Below are 17,317 nucleotides of genomic sequence, written 5' to 3'. Positions count from 1 at the left end.
TAGTCTAGTTGTACGTGTAAACATGTTCTAAATAAAATTTAGTGAACTTTGACTTGGTTTTATGTACTATCAAAATGCGATATGAACATACATATTCATACATGAGGGATATAGCGAAACTTATTTGGTGCCGTAAATCTGTATTTCCATTTCTTATTTTATTTGAAACCTTCTCGGTAACTTGGTTCAGCTAATTTCGCATACACTACAGTCATCAAGACGTCTTCCAGTTCTTAAGAGTACACAATGCCACATCCTGACTTTATTTACCAAATTCACTCGTACATTTCCACGCTTTCAATCTTATAAATTTAATTAAAATTCCATAGCGGTCGTTCTTCCAAACCAGTGTATTTATCTCCCTGCCTTTCTGAACCAAAAAAAAGAGTACACGTTACACAGAAAAAAAAACTTCCTACTCCGTATTGGCCAAAACTCAATGCCGCCATTAATCCTCCTCCATGGGTACTTCAGGAACATCCCATCTGTCTTCCTCAATTGGCTTGGTGATCACAGAAACAGGCGAGCGTAATAACAAAGTTAAGGACACAACAGTGTTGTGCGCAGTAGAAAAAATTGATTGCATCAACATACGAAGCAAAAATATGCTTGCAAAAGAACAAGAGAAGAATAAAAGGTATGCACAGTAAGGATATAAATCGACATGTCGGTCGCCTTTTCACCCCTGTTGGCGCTGCTCCGAAGCTCCCTACGGATTTCTGGAGTAACCTGGAAACAGTGGCAAGCATATCTCAGTTGAATGGGCATCATTCCAAAATTCATGCAAGCATGGGGACGACGGGATGAGAAGATGTACCAAATAGTGTTTCTGGTGATCCAACAAGCGCACAAGTTTCTCCTTGTCTTTTTTCTCCAACTCGTTCTTGTATCTATCATAAAATATTTAGCAACACATGAATTAAGTGGTGAAAACCTTAGCAAGGATCATGTCTCTGAGCTATAAATCGCAAAGAAGCTGGTCAGTGGTAAAACTCTGCAACTTCAAAGTTTCCACGAGAACATTTTTCAGGTTGAATACTTTGCCCCAGTAATAGAAAAGGAATACCAACAAGAAAATCAGGTAAAGACGACCTGTTATACTAGATGCACAGTAGTTGTTTTACTGCATTAAGAGCTATGCATTTTGGATTAAACAAAATATGCCTTCAAGCTTTATCACTAACCTTTCAACAAAGGCAAGCAGGGACTGATGCCATATAACAGGCATGTTCCTCTCATCATCAAGAAACCGCATGAAATGGGCAAAAACTGCATCAAGCACACGGTACGGCAAAGCATATTTCTTATCTAGAAATAGTTTGATAAAGTAACTGCAAGAGAGATATTAGGTTACAACATGTTCAAGGTAATAAGAAGGTAATAAAAGAACACATGCACAACCCACAACTATAAACAAAAGAAGACTTTAAGGTGTCACACTTTACCTAGTGGTTCCACAGTACTCCATATCTGCTAGTTTCATTAACGCAGCGCTGCATCAAAATGTCAAATAGGGATAAGATACCAACTCCAAAATCATCTTAGAGATGAATCTTACACTATATTCAGCTAACCTTGCATGGAGTGGTGGAATGGTGACTTTCTGGATAATACTACCAATGATTACTGCTTCACGCAGAGTGCAATTCCCTTCCTGCAGTCAGAACATTTGAGCCTATAGAATGAAGAGAAGGAAGCAATATGCACTTCATGCAGATGCAAGCCCATAAATAGCACTAAAAATATGGCTTATGGTTGGATGATCAAAAGTATAGCTCCCCAAAAACAGATTATTGGGCGCCAGATCTACTCCCCAGATGCAATCATGTACAATGCAAAATAAAATGCAAGATACTGATGAAATTTACATGCGATCTACGACAGTATCTACTCTATTGAGAGTTACCTGACAGAGTGGCAGCAAAATTCCCTTGAAAAAGGCAGCAGGCTTGTAGAGGGATTTTTTTATAGACTGATAAAGTGCGAAATGAAGCCTCTTGTTCTGCTTTATGTCATTGCGAATACGGGGGAGCAGAATAGCATCATAGAATCGCACGGCATTCTTCGCATTCATGTTTGAAGAGAAGAGCCGTGTTGCTTGGTATACTGCGTTAGGAGACCAATGCTCTGGCTCAGTTAGCTGCAGCACCTCTGCCCAGCATACCAACGATGGGATGCGCTTGAATGATTGGGGAATTTTCCCACTAGTGTATCGGCTCAAGAGCTTGCCAACCCTGCATACGAAAAATTAGCATCGCATATAAATCAATGCAGAGTGGGTTCTACATGGAAAGAGTATGGAGCCAAGCACATACTCTTTATAGATCTCAACAACACTCTCGTCCAACTTGACAGGAGGCCGCCCTTCTGCACAAACAAACACAAACTCAGGTACTCCATCTCTTTTTTCCTATTGACCAATGCATTTAACTCAACATCCTAAACGCGTTTAAACCGAATGCAAAATAGCTCATCGTTGTCGCAATGGTGAGAAGAACCAGATGGTTCAGGAACGGATGCCTACCTGCTGAGACTGTGGCGTCCTTCTCTCGTATCTTCTGGAGAATGATATCACCAAGTGTTCGCTTGGAAGAGGTGTCCTTGGACATGAATGCCGCAAGCGCCTTCTCATCCTCCTCATCGATCTCCGCCTAGCAACACAACAAAATCAGGAAATCCGCATCAGCCACACACTGAGACACCCGAGAAGAGGAGCACCATTTTACTTGACACAACGCAAGGCACGTACCACGCCGCCGTCGTACTCGCTCTGCGCGTCGAAGCCGTTGAACTCGTCGACGTCCTCATCATCATCGTCGCCAGCTTCGACGGGGACGGCGAAGGAGGATGACGCGCCAGCCGGGGTGACGACGGCCGGGGCGGTGGTGGCGGCGGCAGCGGGCTCGGCGAGGCCCTCTTCCTGCTGCTGCTTGAGCGCCTCGCGGAGGATCTTGGCGCTGATGGAGGAAGGCACAGAGGCCTCCTCCTCCGCCTGGTGCCGCTTGCCGGCGCCCGAGCGGCGGCGCTTCCCGGCGTCTGCCACCGCGTCCGCGTCCGCGCCGAGCGGCAGGCGGCCGCTCTTCGGCTGTTTCTCGGAGGCAGCGGACTTGCGCTTCTTCCCGGCCATGGCTCGAGCCTTCTGCCTTCGGGCTGTAGGAGGCGAGGCGAGGGGTAGGAGGGAGACGACGGGCGGCTACGAGAGTAAAACCCTAGCCCCGTTGAGGTGGAGCTCGGACGGAGCCTGGCGGGTTTTGTTTCTTCCTGGTCCGTCTTGTTCCCCGCCTCTCCTTGTGGGCTAGGCTGCCATTGCTGGGCCATGCGATCCTGTGGGCTGAGCAGTCTTCTCCTAGCTTCCGACTTTGCAGGCCCATTTGATGAAATCTGGGCCAAATCAACCAGGCCTCGCCTCACATAGGTTGAGCTACTTCACTTTTCATCGTAATCCAGCAATCGGCAGCTTGTTCTCAAATAAAAAAACAATCGGCAGCCTGATCTAAAACAAGTTTACGGAGAAAATATTCATTTTTCTTTTTTGCGAGGAGAGAAAACAAAAATCCATGCGAGTTAGATTAAGGTGAGAAGACAACACTGGACACCAATATTTATAATTCGATTCAAATAGTACACTTTTTTAACCAGTGTTTTTTTTTCTCATCCCATCTGTAAAACTAAGCAGAGCACAAACCTGAAACTAAGCCTAACAATTTACTATCAAGGATTACACTGGATTAAGACCCTCAACTAAAATGATTACGACATTTCACCACTCTGCATCTGCCTGCTGCAATTGAAACTTGTTCAGGAGTTGTCAGGTGAATTCTCAGGCTTTCACATGAAGGAGCGTGTTGTAAAGAGAAGTAGCTTCTTCTCTCCAGATGGGTCATTTTTCCTTGGGATCAAAAGATGGCATAAGAGAATCCGAAGTTTTCTTTCATCTTTGCCTGCGGAGGAACTCCCGCATCTCTTGGTGGAACTCTACTCGTACTATCAATCTCATCTTCTTTGAGTCCTCCCAGAGCAAGAAACCGTTATCCCTTGCAAGATCGCAGCATTGCTCAAACATGTCCTGCAAAAGGAAGCAGCGCCCGAGTATATGTTTATTTTTCACGCTAAAACAAGCACAGAGGGACATGGCAATTGAAGAAACTGCACAACTTTGATGGTTAAAGGGTTCACCTTGCTCAGAAAATCTTCGTATACATGTGACAGGACCATGTCAACCCTGTTTCGATCGGTCTCCCACAACCGAATCGCATCAGATAATTAGTGGTACTCTATTTTATGTCTTTAGAACTGATGATGCCTGGTTGATGAGGGATATATTGCTGCTTGCTTACCTGATCTGTCACATTCTCTGGCACAACAGGTATTTTGTCGGCAACGCAGGGGTGGGCGTTTTGCTTAAGGAATGAAATTATCTGACAAAAAAAAGGCATCAATTTTGCGTTTTGCAAGGTATGGGCTAAACTGCAATTTTGCGTCTCCTGTATCTCTCCCGACTCATCCCCGGCCGACCTGCATCTCGCCCGCTGTGCCGCCGCCGCCGCCGCAGCAGCAGCAGCCAGCGGCAGATTAACCCGACTGCTGTCGGGCCCCGCCGTCGCTGTCTCCTGCGCGCTCGCCATCTACTCCTCGGCTGGGTTGCTCTCCTCCGAACCTAAATTCGAGACAAATTCTTCTCCGAGGCGAAATCTGCTCGAGCAATGGGGTTCCGACATGTACTCCTTTGCCCCGTTCTACAAAGCTCCGCCCGAGGTGCCGTCTCGCTTGCCGACTTGCCAGAACTTCAACAGCACGCCTCGCCAGATCCGCTCGAGACATTTTCTCGCCCAAGGTACCGCCTCTACGGTCAACGCCGTCGCCGCCGAACACTCCAGCATAGGAGGACAACAAGGTCTCAGCTTTCTCCTTCCTGGCTTCCCCTCCTATGCTGGAGTGTTCGGCAGCGACGGTGTTGACCGTAGAGGCGGTACCTTGGGCGAGAAAACGTCTCGAGCGGATCTGGCGAGGCGTGCTGTCAAATTTCTGGCAAGTCGGCAAGCGAGACGGCACCTCGAGCGGAGCTTTGTAGAACGGGGCAAAGGAGTACATGTCGAAACCCCATTGCTCGAGGAGATTTCGTCTCAGAGAAGAATTTGTCTCGGATTTAGGTTCGGAGGAGAGCAACCCAGCCGAGGAGTAGATGGCGACCGCGCAGGAGCGACGGCGGGGCCTGGCAGCAGCCGGGTTAATCTGCCGCTGGCTGCTGCTGCTGCGGCGGCGGCACAGCGGGCGAGATGCGGGTCGGCCGGGGATGAGTCGGGAGAGATACAGGAGACGCAAAATGTTTATTGAAGCTTGAATAATCAATTTTCTCAAGAATAATCAATTTTCTTGTACTGAGCATCTCAACCGATGAACATTCCAATAAAATAGATGATGAATTTTTATTGGAATCATTATTTTTCTTGTACTGAACATCTCGAACATTCGGTCATTGATGTCATTAAGGTTAGAAAAATTATGTGTACAGATTTTACTGGCGGCGACCCTAACACTCACTCTTGAGGATCTTTACACACTACACTACTTGGGATATCAAACTTGTGAAAACTCAACACTTTATTCACTATTTCAATGTTGGTACAACACTCTCTTTAGTGGCTACCCTACACACAACCCTACCATGATAGCTCACTTCTCTACTTGGTGTGGTGATACAATACTTGTGGTGGTTGTGGTACACCTATGAGGTGGGGGCACCCCTATTTATACTTGTACAAAACCATGTGGTACATCCCACTACAATTCTCTAGAATCCTCCACATGTATTCTAGTTCTAGAGAATTCTCACTTATTCGTGAAACTTACCCTAACTATGTCCTTCCATGGTAAATTGCAACACTCTTCAAGTAAACTCTCAAGGCTTCTATAATATTCATATTCTCTCTCATGACACTAGATGACTCCTTGTAAATATCTTCTCCTCTAATAATCCAAACTATTCTAGAATCTTCTCAAATATGCATAATTAATTCCCAACACTCTCCAATTATCCAGAGTGTTCCAGAATATTCTCAAGTATGCATTGCTATTTCTCAACATTATGCTATTTTATGGATTCGTATCCTAGAGTCAGAGCTCATTTGACATAAATTATTTGCAAGTGAAAGGTCGTTTGCACTTCATATTTTTCATGAAAATACACATTTATGCTACTCCCTCCGTCCTGAAATAAGTGACATGGAGGGAATATTTGGCATTCTTTCCGTGGTATGAGCATTTATGCTATTTTCTGCATGCTTCCTTGGTTGAGCAGAATAACTGACCAACACCGTTCAATCTTGTGGAATAGGTCATCTGAAGGCACGAGATGATGCAGGTCTCTAGCAGCACCTCATGAAGCAAACCAAACCTAGAGAAGTCTTTTACTGTTGCTCTTTGTAGTATGGCAGTTAATAAAATTTAGAAACTTTAGAACATTGCCAAGTTCGTAATCTGAATTAGAATGGTCAACCTCATTTTTCTCTATTTTAATTTTGTGTTATCATATTCTTTTTCAACACCTCATCTGTGCAGATTATGGTTTAACTGACCTATTGTTTGCCATCTTTGTATTAGACCTTGATCACTTCTATATTAACCTTAGTACTAATTGGGATTTCATTATTCCTTGAAACCATGTGTAGTTCATACGAGTCTTGTATATGCTTGCTTTAAATTCTACTCCATGCACGGGAATCAAGATAATTAATTTGATGATTTCAGGGAGCACCAAAAATAATTGTTTCTCCAAATCTCTAGAAGTTGTAGGTGCAGGGATTAAGTGGATGTGTTTGATGGGCACAGACAGTCTGATTTGATACAGGACCATGTAAGATGTCATTCTATCAATTGTGGTGTATATTTTTTTTCTGCATATCTGCATAGATACATGATTGTCTAATAGAGTGATTGTCCATTTAATACACCCAATGTCGTTGTTACCTTAATTTTTGTGACTAGGAATTACTTGGCGATGTATATCTAACCTTGACTCAATTGGCTTGTTCTCTGTCGTTCTGTTCTTCAGATTCGAGCTGACTTTCAATGTTTAGTGTGGTGGATGCAATTCCATGATAGGGAAGAGAGTAAGTTTATTACTGAAAAGAAACAAGTTGGAAATTACTACTGCTCTACCAAGGTTTGTGTCTGATTGGATCTTCTAGGCGCACTACCACAGTAAACTTAATGTCTTCCAGCGTAGAATGTTTACCAAGTTTTTATTCATATCAGTTCAATGCGATGATCTAATTTTTTTCATGCTTACACGTTGGTTATGACTATTGCCAGCTTTGAAGATCCTGGGCACATGGAATTTTTAGATGCTATAAAATCTAGCAACTTCAGCAAAATCAGGCTTGAATTAGTTCATCTCAACATCAAACAAACAGGTATGGATTTGTTTTGTGTTACTTCTGAAGCAACAAGGTTGTTTGGTGCTTTCTACAAACTAATTAATATTTAACAGAACACTGAATGGAAGATTTCTTTAATAGTGTTATGTGCATATAATTTCTTGGGGCTTCACATATGAATTTGTTTGTTTGTTTTTCCTCCAATTTTCAGTGCACTGCATCTTTGCCACTGAATCTAGACACAATTTTTTGCCAGCACCATCTTTGAAGCCACTAGCTGAATCAATGAGTTCAGAAAGAAATCATATCTATCCATGGATTACTATATATTCCAGTGGAAGTAAGATCCTTTTTTGCCAACCATTTAAACTTTTGGTAATACTGCATACGTGTGCCTAAGAATGTGAGCAATCGTGTCTCTACACGGGTTGAGTTTTTCAAACAAAAATTGTGTCAAAGGAGATCATTTTATTTGTTTGTGGGGTTTGTTCATACCTGTACATGGATTGTATTATCACGAACAAGTGTTATATATGAAATCATTTTTATTTTGTAAAGTAAAACTGTTTTTTATCTGTTGCGAAATATACGGTGCACACACTTGTCAAGAAGACGTGAACTATGTCACACTATGACCCAAACAATAATTATACGCGCACATTTACATCGATGAACCATCACACCTAATTAAGTGGCTCAATAAAAAAGATAATAAAAACAGCTTACCTAATGATTTATGATTTAGGACGTGAATGCACGTGCTCGCTTACTAGTATACTAGCAAGTGTGCCCGTGCGTTGCTACACATTGCTACGGGACAACAAAACCACAAGCCATTTTTTTTGTAGTAAGCCTGTCCATTGATACCCGATGTGGATGGTTAGGTTATGTATCAACGTTTATGTCTATGGATATACCCGATGGGTCGTCCCATTATTCATGTGCAGGTTATGGATATGCTCCCTCCGTTCCTTGAAATATGTCATATTAGCTTTCGTCAATACAAGGCTTTCGCCGATCCCTTCGGTGAGAATGTGCGGAATTTTGTCTACCACTACAATGTAAAATTTAGTCGTGATCCAATGGTGGAATCTCCGGAAAATTGCAAAACACCGAGCGCTGTTTGGATTTATCACAGCCGTGCGGGACAGCACAAACGTCCGACTTGCTCGCATGTTTCCTGCTGGCTCAAGAAGTTTCGCTGATCTCTTCGGTGGGATTGGGCGGAATTGTGTCTACTACAAGCTCATGAAATTTCGTCGCGATCCAACGGTGTAATATCCGACAAAATCAAAAACACCTAGTGTTGTTCGGAGCCAGGTGGAAAGAAGAGAAGAAAATATTATTTAATGTCCATCATGCCTTTTTTTTATGAAGGGGTACGGAGTGATCTGAACCGTCCTGAAATTTATTTCTTGGACAGAAATTCTGGTGGGCGAGAACATGGCCCGGGCGCCTGCTGTGGCGAAGCCCATGTTGGAACACGACACGACAGGCGCACGGTTCACTCGCGTATGACACGGGAACGAAACGGCACGGTTCGCTCGTGGGACTGACACGGGAAAGGAACACGGTAGATTAGTGCATGGTTGATTAGTGGTGATGACGTGGCAAATTGCTGAGGTGGATAGGCTGCATGTTGAGAGAATTAGGCTAGTGGGTTGCCTCTACTTAGATATAAAGGATAAAATCTGTATATGCATTTATTATACATACTCTTGATGATCAGTTATAGTTGTGGCTTTTCGGTGCAATACTTCACCTATGTACGCCAACTTTCTTGAAATTCATACATCTTACTAATCTGCATATTGCTTGCATAGGTTATAGATGTAGGATTATTAGTGTTATTTGGCAGATATGCGCAATAAACCACCGCTCTTGTGCGAGTTTAGTAAGGTGCAAGCATAGGCAGCTGTTCTGCTAAAGCATGTTACTGCATGTTTGTCAGCCCTGCAGCATATCTACCCATATTTGTTTGTGCTTCGTTCATTTTTGTATGGTCATGTTCTCACACTTCCTTTTTTTGTGTAGGTTTATAACTCACCTGGTTATGGCCTATGTATTTACATTTTGGACCTGCTATGTACTTACGAGGAATATGAAAACGTCACAACCATGAGGTTGTGCTTTCTTGTTTCAGAGAAACTACAACCAGATCAGTTACCGGTATGATCATATGTCCAAAACTTTGTGTATTCAGTTCCTATTTAGTAAAGATGTTCAGTATGTGATGTATATCAGCTTGGATAAATTGAAAGCGGACTGGCATGCTTTTCACTGCAATGCATCTACCAAAATTGTGGGAACAAAATGATTACACACTGGATATTTCTGCATCATGTAAATTGACAAATAATTAGATCTTTCTACAAAATTCAGTAGAAAATTCTGCATCCGACTTTCTGTGTGCATTTAGGTAGATATCATCTTTGTGGCTGTAACTTCTACATGAGCTTCTTTTAGATCCCTTTTCTGAAGAAAAATGCGTTTGCGCATCGGAATAATCTCAGTAGAATGCTGTTGACAACATCACCTTCTGCATACATGATCTTTCTTAATTCCACTTAACAACTGTGACATTCCGAGCATTTCATCTTCACTGGATATAACCATTAACTTCATTTGTAGGATTCATCTGGTATAACGACAGTTTGGCGACGCTATTGGCACAAGTGCTGAATGCTGATCTTCTTATCATGCTTAGTGATGTGGAGGGACACTATAGTGGTCCACCGAGTGCTCCTCAATCAAAGGTCATCCACACGTGCATTACTGAAAAATCTCATGTAGGAAGAGATGGAATGCAAACTAAAGTGGCATCTGCTGTTACTGCTGCATCAAAGGGCGTACCCGCTGTAATTGTGAGGTGACTACAACTTTTTTTTCTTGGTGTTAGAGCATGAAATTTTATATGCATACCTACTAAATATTCCCATTAGGTTAAGATACTGCAAGCTACTATATGGTCAGTCAAACTGGCAGCTACCATATTTGTGCAATTTAGGAACGCAGGGAGTACTAATTAAACTATTGTTGCTATAATTGGATATTCAAAAGTGCTCGAGTAAGACAATTGGTAATTAGTTATGGAGATTGGAGTTTTAATGCAAGGGTTTAACATTAGATAATCATCTGCAATGTTTGTGTTGATATATAGTTTGAATAACTTTCTTAATTCTTAAGTACTCCTATCAAACTACGCATCTTCAAAGTGGCTGGTGCGACGTTTGTTTGTGCTGTTGGTCAGGAAGCAGCTTAGCACATGGTGGCATCAGACGAAAATAACCAGAATACAGGGTTCATGGGCATATCTGCACCCACAAGTGCAAGATCTATATCTATCTATTTCAAAATTCTGGAATGAGTTGGTGAGAAGTATATAGTCCTCTATAAATTGTTCTGTTCTTTCGTGCAGAAGTAGCTATGACAACATTCGTCCTTACAAAGTGGATAAGGCACCAAGGATTTCAAATGGGAAGAACGTAGTGAAGGTAAAAACAATACTCATGGATGGTTCATATTTACTTTTACTTATTTGTTGAGTGACATTGTCAGTTTGAACCTTCTTTTTCTTTCTCGAGAAAGTTTATACTTCTGCTAATTCCTACTCCCTCCGATCCATAAAAAGTGTCGCCCACTTAGTACAAAATTTGTATTTCTATTGTGTTTTCATTGCAGGCTTTACTTTTACTTATTTGTTGAGTGACATTGTCAGTTCGAACCTTCTTTTTCTTTCTCGAGAAAGCTTATACTTCTGCTAATTGCTATTTTCTATTGTGTTATCATTGTAGGCTGAGCTTGTCTTCCGCCGTGGCATCGCCATCTTCTCTCCTCCGCCGTGCTTGTCCTCTTCCTCTGCCTCTGGTCAGTGCTGCTCTTCTCTCCTCCCCAACCTGGATGCATTCCAACGATACGGTTTCCTGCAATTTCTTATATGTTGTCCTGATTAATTCACCGCGTCGCAGTGTCACTAGCGTCATTTTAGATGGATGCTTTCTATTCGGGTTTCAGTGATTTCGTGGGAAAAATCGTGTCATTGCCCTGTTTGACAGAGTTCAGTAACGCTTGTTTCGGTTAGCATTCATTTGACACCATGTGCTATTCCGCATAAGATTGTACACTAGATTGAGTTATTGTAATATAATACACTTCAGAGCTCCTCGAAAAAAATCTCTCAATTCTGTGTCAGGACATGTGTTAATTTAGCACAACATTTGGGACAGTCCCAGCTCAAATGGTCCATACCCTCCTAGAGAAAATAAGAGGGGAGGAATGGATGTGCTTCTACACACCTCCATCTCCATAAGTGAGAATAAAAAGCAGATACTAAATGATCCTAAGATATCTGCACATTCAATAATCAATTCACTTATGACTGCGAATTGAATGTATGCATTTGGGAGAATGACTGTGGGTCGTCAGTATCAGAATTTAATCAATTTATATATATCCTGCTCGTAAGTATGTGCAGATATCTTAGGATCTATTAGTATCTGCTCTTAAGTGAATTGAATAATCATGTATACAGGATATAGATCCTGATTAAATCATCTGATAGAATTTTTATATTTTATCCGTTGTTGTCTACTCATTCCTTTCCATTCTAAATTACAATGTAAGCTCTGAGAAGAAAAATATATTTCTTTGATGGCCAAAGCCACTGTTATCTGAAGAGAAAATAATCCAGTTAGTTCATACTTAACTTTTGTAGCAAAGGAGAGCCTTGAAACTGTTGTTATAAAATTGAGGCATCTATAGATATTATAAAGTATCATCAGAAAAATTGAGGCATCTATAGATATCATGCATCTGTGGTTCGTTGTGGCACGATGCAGAAAATGTTGTTTCACGCTTGTACCGCGGAAAAACAAAAAACGGACGCCACAAAGTTGTTGATGTTAGAATCTACATAGAAATATTTCTGTGGCACATAGAAGTTAAAATGAAGTTAGCGTTGAATCTACGTAGAGATATGTAACGCTGGAACTGTTAGCTGCATTCCCAGTTTGATAGGATTTTTACTTGTTTGCATCCATCGTTTTTTTATGTCATGTACTTTCCCTTTCCACATTCAGATGTCATTAAAGAAATATCGTTTCTATACCCTAAATTTTCATTGCTCATCTATCAGGACCTTGGTATTATTGCTGCTGCTACTATTACTATTAACTCTGTGGTGATTACTTTTATATCAGTACTCACCCATTTTCATCAATAAAATGTGCAATTTAATTTTCAATCTGTTTACTTCTCTAGAGGATCATATGGGTATTGGTACCTCACCCATTTTGATTGGAATTGCGTGTACGGAAAAATTTCCACCATGCAAGAATACCAAGTTCGCCACCTTGAATGCCTTATAGGCACAAAGAGCCCTCAGTTCAGATACTATGTGTGCACAATGAACAAGCCATTTGTCTCACCCAGACAAAGGATGGTAAAACCTACAAACTACTAATTCTCTCATCATACATATTATTCTCTCATGACAAATATTGATCAACGTTATCAATGATGCTTTCTTTTCCTGTATGCAGTATCTTGATCATACCGAGTACCTGCTGCCGTATCTTGATCCTGCAGTGAACCATCTGCGTATAAAGCTCGCAGGAACCTCAATTGCACATCGAGTTCACCTAATGAAAGGAACAGATGGTAGAGCAACCATCACCACCAACTGGCAAAATTTTGTGCACGATGCTGGACTTCAAGAGGGAGATATAGTGGCCTTTGTATTCAGCGCTCGTCGAACCAAGCTGTGCCTCCATGTTTAACAACCCTAGCTGAAATTATGTAATGAAAACAAGATGTCTGTACAGAAATATCCTCATGGTGCTACCCTTTTGTCACTTGCTGTAACTCTCATGAAGCAAAATAAGTATTCCCTCCGACCCATATTACTTGTCTCAAATTTGTCCAAACATGAATGTATTATTTCGACAAGTAATTCCGGCCGGAGGGAGTACTTAATTCTATATGTGTTGCGTTTGTTCACTTGCTGACAAGTCACGTAACCATGTACTATGATGCAGCCGTTATTGCTACTCTCCATTAATGCACCGTTGTTGACAAGTGCACCTCAAATGCCCTGAACTATCGTACAGGAGTGACAGACAACCTCACTGGGTCACCGTTGTTGAGCTACATCCCAGTGCGCCTCCTGAGCATAATCAGACCCGTACGCAGATACCCTGAGCTATCTCCAGGAGGCGCGCAGGGCGCGCCCCATCTCCTAGTTGTGTTAATATGCACAGGTGAGTACATTATCGTGCTAGTGCAAGAGGCCACGCTCCAGGGCGTTTTCGAAGAAGATATGTAATTCTTCATCATGGTACTTTCTGAAGAGAAAAAGGAAGAGTAGCAGCAATGGCTAAGCAAGTTCGCATGACAGGCTTCAAACCTGTGTATGATGTTTACATTTTTGTTTTTCAATTAGCACATGTGTGTGTGAAGTGGACATCCTTACTGGCTGTGATATCTGCTGTATGTGAGTCTGGTCTATGCAATCAGGAACCACCGGGCACAAGTGGAGCTATTCTAAAAGCAATAAAACAAAGCACGCTATATCAGAATAAAATGACATTGATGAGTAAAGCGGCAGGTGAAAATGCTAAGGCGTATCAACCCATACGTCGGGTAGAAATCAAAAGAGAGATAATTCACAGTTCACAACATAAGTGCATCTTACATAGCTGATCCAATCACAAACAAGTTGTCCAAAGCACAGAAGCTTGAACAAACAAACCAGTGGCAATAAGATTCATAGTCAATAAGATTCATGCCCAGCACCATCCCTATCCCTTACATAGCTGATCCAATCACAAATTAGTTGTCCAAAGCATAAAAGCACAAGCAAACCACTGGCAAAACATATTATCATAGTCCATAAAATTCATGCCCAGAACCATCCCTATCCCGAAAAAGACCACTGGCCTAACACAAACACTGACCAAGCAACAGTGATCTCTACTTTAGTGTCCCCAACATCACAGACAGCTTGACTTATGTTGCAAAGTTTGGGCCTAAACTTGACATGACCTTCAGCAACAGGAACACCTTTCTGTGAGTAGGCTTGCACCACAATTTTCAGGCTTCCTTCTGACTTTTCTGGATAATAGATATGGTTTCTCTGTAATTGCACCGAAACAACACGCCTTGACAGATCAAAGTAACCATCTTTGCCCATTGGCAGCTTCCCACCATCACAATGATTGGAATCAAGAAGAACCACCTGAGTTGATGTACAATCACTAACACCAAAAACAATGCCTTCACTACAATCTAAGAGAGCCACTTCATGAAGCGGCGAGGAGCACGCAACTCGACCTCCATACTCGAAAGTGCACGGTCCTCCCTCAAGGATCCGCACACCCAAGATAGTCGCCTGAACAGAATTTGCAACTTGCTCCAAGTTCAACTCAGCTGTGCAAAGACAGTTGTCAAATCTAAGGGTACGGAGTTGAGTCCCTTCACCATGTGCATAATGGTATCTTTGGCTAATCAAGGATCTGTCTCGAGACTCTGATATGCCCTTGACTCTTAGTTGAACTTCAAACTCAAGTGGGTCCACAGCAACAATACCTCGAGATGGGCCGGTCAAGTGCAAAAAAGAATCCTGTAAACATATTGCAATGAAAAAAATCAACAATAACACAAGCAACATTAAGAAAATTATGCAAAATCAAATGACTTGTACACCTATTCTTCACAGCAAAACGGAAGGGCAGTGATCAACGAAATTTCAACTCACAATGAAGAAGGCCCAAATGTTTCATATCAGAGCCAACAAGACCAAAATTCAGGCAACTTCGATGTATATTAGGAAAAGATATGATGTTTAGCTACAACTACAAAAAAAGATAGATTGCTTAATGATATGATGTATATCAGAACAAATGCAACGCTCGTATCAGCAACAAGTTGCTTGAAGAAAATCCGTGGAAGATATCTCTTTTCAATGACCTACAGCTTCATGAGGTGAGTACCATACAAAAGAAAGCACAAGCAGCACAAATTAAAAAATAAAACCCACACAGCTATTCCTTGATCCATACTCATCCATTTGGGTTTATTTTTAGAAACACACAAAAATGCTAATGGCTATTTCCAATGTAGCTGATCACGAAGTGACAGCATGATTAGAAAGGTAGAGTCTGCATGATTAGAAATCACAAAAAGAAAAATAAACCAACAACAGGTCCTCGCAGGAATAGCAATGACACATTGTACCATCTTATACAGAAAAAACAAAATATGGCAGAGATAAAAAAAAATCTAAGAACGGCCAAAAACACAAGATTAACGGCTCATACACACAATGGAAACTGAAACTGTACATACATCTTGGGTAACTTCTTGGTAGTTGTCCCTCGTTCGACGAAAGAGAATATTCCGGTTGCGATCCACGCTATCCCTGGCATTCACCATGCCATACACACAAATCGGCCACTTCAGGTCACCCTTGATCTCCACAATCTTGAAGGAAAAGATTTGAAGGCTGCTCTCGGGGGTAGCATGGGGATAACCTATATGTACCCCGGGAGTGCAGTGTGTATAGTGCATGGGACTCAATCTGGCTGCAGCAGCAAATCAAGTAAAAAAAAGTTAGAAACTAGTATGTGCTGCTTGAACCAAATCGTTTGCTTATTTGTTTACTTACTCGTGGCTTCGAAGGAGCCGCCGTGGGTTAGATGTTCCATGCCCTTACGGTAGTCGGCAAAGATCTTCAATTCCATTGCAATTTGCTCCTTGGCTGATTTTGTCGCCTCTGTCTCCTCCTCCCTCTCCAAATACTTATACTCTTGTCGGTAGGGTATTAAGGGCAGCTTGTCGCGGATCATCTCCTCAGCAGATTCCTTCTCGATCAGTCGTTTTTGGGCAGACAACATCTCCTCCCAGTTGATTACCCCCTGATACTCCGCATCATCATACTCCGAGTCCTCATCCGGTTGGTGGTCAGCTGCAGGTTCAAGCTCGAGAAGAAATGATTTCAATTCAGACATGTTGTGCGGCAGTTGTAAAGTGCGCTCGGAGAAGTTAATCCTCAGCTTCACATCGCCTTTCGTCTCTCTGATAGTACAACAGAATGCAGCTGCCAGTTCAATTTTCTCCCTCAAAAGAGATGACACCTCCTCCATCTGGACACAGAACTGTTCGATGTGCTCCTCGACCTGCTCCTGGGAGATGGTCTTTGTTTTTACTTCCTTCGCCTCCTTGTAAGATGATCGGCCCTCGATATCTACTCTGACCACATAGTCATAGAGTATGCGCAACAGCATGAAGATGTCCGTTGACAAGGCTGGCCTCCCCCTGAGGATTAATGCGGCCTCAGATGCGTCCTTGCTCTGCAAGAAGGATGCGATCTCCTGCATCCGGAGAGAAATCATCTCGATCTCCTGCCCAGGCTCCATCTGGGGGGTGGTATAGGATTTGCCTTCTTCCGCCTCCTTGGAAGTTGGTCGGCGGGAATCGAATGGGACAAGTATTGGTTCGAGTTTGAAGAACAGAAGCGAGCTGACAGCTCGGAAATTTGTCGCCTCCGCGAGGTGTTCGATCTGTGATTCGCTGAATCCCCTCAGGAAGGATGCCATCCGCACCAAGTCGGAAGAAATTTCCAAAATCGACTGCATGGTCGTCCAGAGGATTCCTTCTTCCCCAATGACGACCTCCATCGCTGGCCTTTTGTTGCGAGCTGACATCCTCCGCCTCCGCCGCCTAGCTTAGGGTTTCGCGATGCTTCTTCGGGTTCTCTCTTTTCTTTTTTTTGTGTGTGGAGGATGCTTCAGTATTGATTTATATCGACTTCCGCTCGCTCTATTGGGCCGACTTACTTGGGTCGGACGGCCCATCTTTCTGTTGATTTGTTTCTTCCGCTTCCGACCAAACCAAGTTGTGGGATGCGGCATCCGACCGCTCCTCCGTCCCTGTTAACGGGATAG

The 17,317-nt window shown here is 42.5% G+C and overlaps 2 protein-coding genes and 2 long non-coding RNA genes across 4 annotated transcripts; 2 read left to right on the top strand and 2 right to left on the bottom strand.

The window, feature by feature from the left end:
* Positions 1–233: 233 nt before the first annotated feature.
* Positions 234–3,236, bottom strand: LOC100828159 (bystin). Its single transcript, XM_003580789.4, has 10 exons — positions 2,750–3,236; positions 2,525–2,651; positions 2,316–2,367; positions 1,907–2,234; positions 1,575–1,654; positions 1,446–1,493; positions 1,185–1,331; positions 818–890; positions 657–729; positions 234–528 (listed from the first exon to the last, which is right to left on the bottom strand). The coding sequence occupies exons 1-10, from the start codon at positions 3,125–3,127 to the stop codon at positions 449–451; spliced, it is 1,386 nt and encodes a 461-aa protein (XP_003580837.1). The 5' UTR covers positions 3,128–3,236; the 3' UTR covers positions 234–448.
* Positions 3,237–6,350: 3,114 nt separating this feature from the next.
* LOC104585466 lies at positions 6,351–7,646 on the top strand. The gene is made up of 4 exons (XR_733282.3): positions 6,351–6,853; positions 7,052–7,162; positions 7,312–7,412; positions 7,588–7,646. It is a non-coding gene; the product is annotated as an uncharacterized LOC104585466 (long non-coding RNA).
* Positions 7,647–12,687: 5,041 nt separating this feature from the next.
* Positions 12,688–13,293, top strand: LOC112269439. Its single transcript, XR_002961285.1, has 2 exons — positions 12,688–12,816; positions 12,917–13,293. It is a non-coding gene; the product is annotated as an uncharacterized LOC112269439 (long non-coding RNA).
* Positions 13,294–14,016: 723 nt separating this feature from the next.
* On the bottom strand, positions 14,017–17,217 carry LOC100843613. The gene is made up of 3 exons (XM_010242319.3): positions 16,039–17,217; positions 15,720–15,955; positions 14,017–14,994 (listed from the first exon to the last, which is right to left on the bottom strand). The coding sequence occupies exons 1-3, from the start codon at positions 17,075–17,077 to the stop codon at positions 14,290–14,292; spliced, it is 1,980 nt and encodes a 659-aa protein (XP_010240621.2). The 5' UTR covers positions 17,078–17,217; the 3' UTR covers positions 14,017–14,289.
* Between the last annotated feature and the right edge of the window lie 100 nt (positions 17,218–17,317).

The sequence above is a fragment of the Brachypodium distachyon genome, chromosome 5 (assembly GCF_000005505.3).
Source record: "Brachypodium distachyon strain Bd21 chromosome 5, Brachypodium_distachyon_v3.0, whole genome shotgun sequence".
In the NCBI taxonomy this organism is placed as follows: Eukaryota; Viridiplantae; Streptophyta; class Magnoliopsida; order Poales; family Poaceae; genus Brachypodium; species Brachypodium distachyon.
The sequence above is the reverse complement of the archived record's forward strand: the minus strand, read 5'-3'. Positions and strand labels throughout refer to the sequence as shown.

Bases quoted from the DNA above. Each gene is read 5' to 3' on its own strand.
- LOC100828159 (XM_003580789.4), bottom strand. From the start codon at position 3,127: ATGGCCGGGAAGAAGCGCAAGTCCGCTGCCTCCGAGAAACAGCCGAAG. The intron at 2,652-2,749 runs GTACGTGCCTTG...TTGTGTTGCTAG, and splicing joins GCGAGTACGACGGCGGCGTG to GCGGAGATCGATGAGGAGGA. The intron at 730-817 runs GTACATCTTCTC...CACTGTTTCCAG, and splicing joins ATCACCAGAAACACTATTTG to GTTACTCCAGAAATCCGTAG.
- LOC100843613 (XM_010242319.3), bottom strand. From the start codon at position 17,077: ATGTCAGCTCGCAACAAAAGGCCAGCGATGGAGGTCGTCATTGGGGAA. The intron at 15,956-16,038 runs GTAAGTAAACAA...TTGCTGCTGCAG, and splicing joins CGGCTCCTTCGAAGCCACGA to CCAGATTGAGTCCCATGCAC. The intron at 14,995-15,719 runs GTATGTACAGTT...ATATGTTTACAG, and splicing joins ACCAAGAAGTTACCCAAGAT to GATTCTTTTTTGCACTTGAC.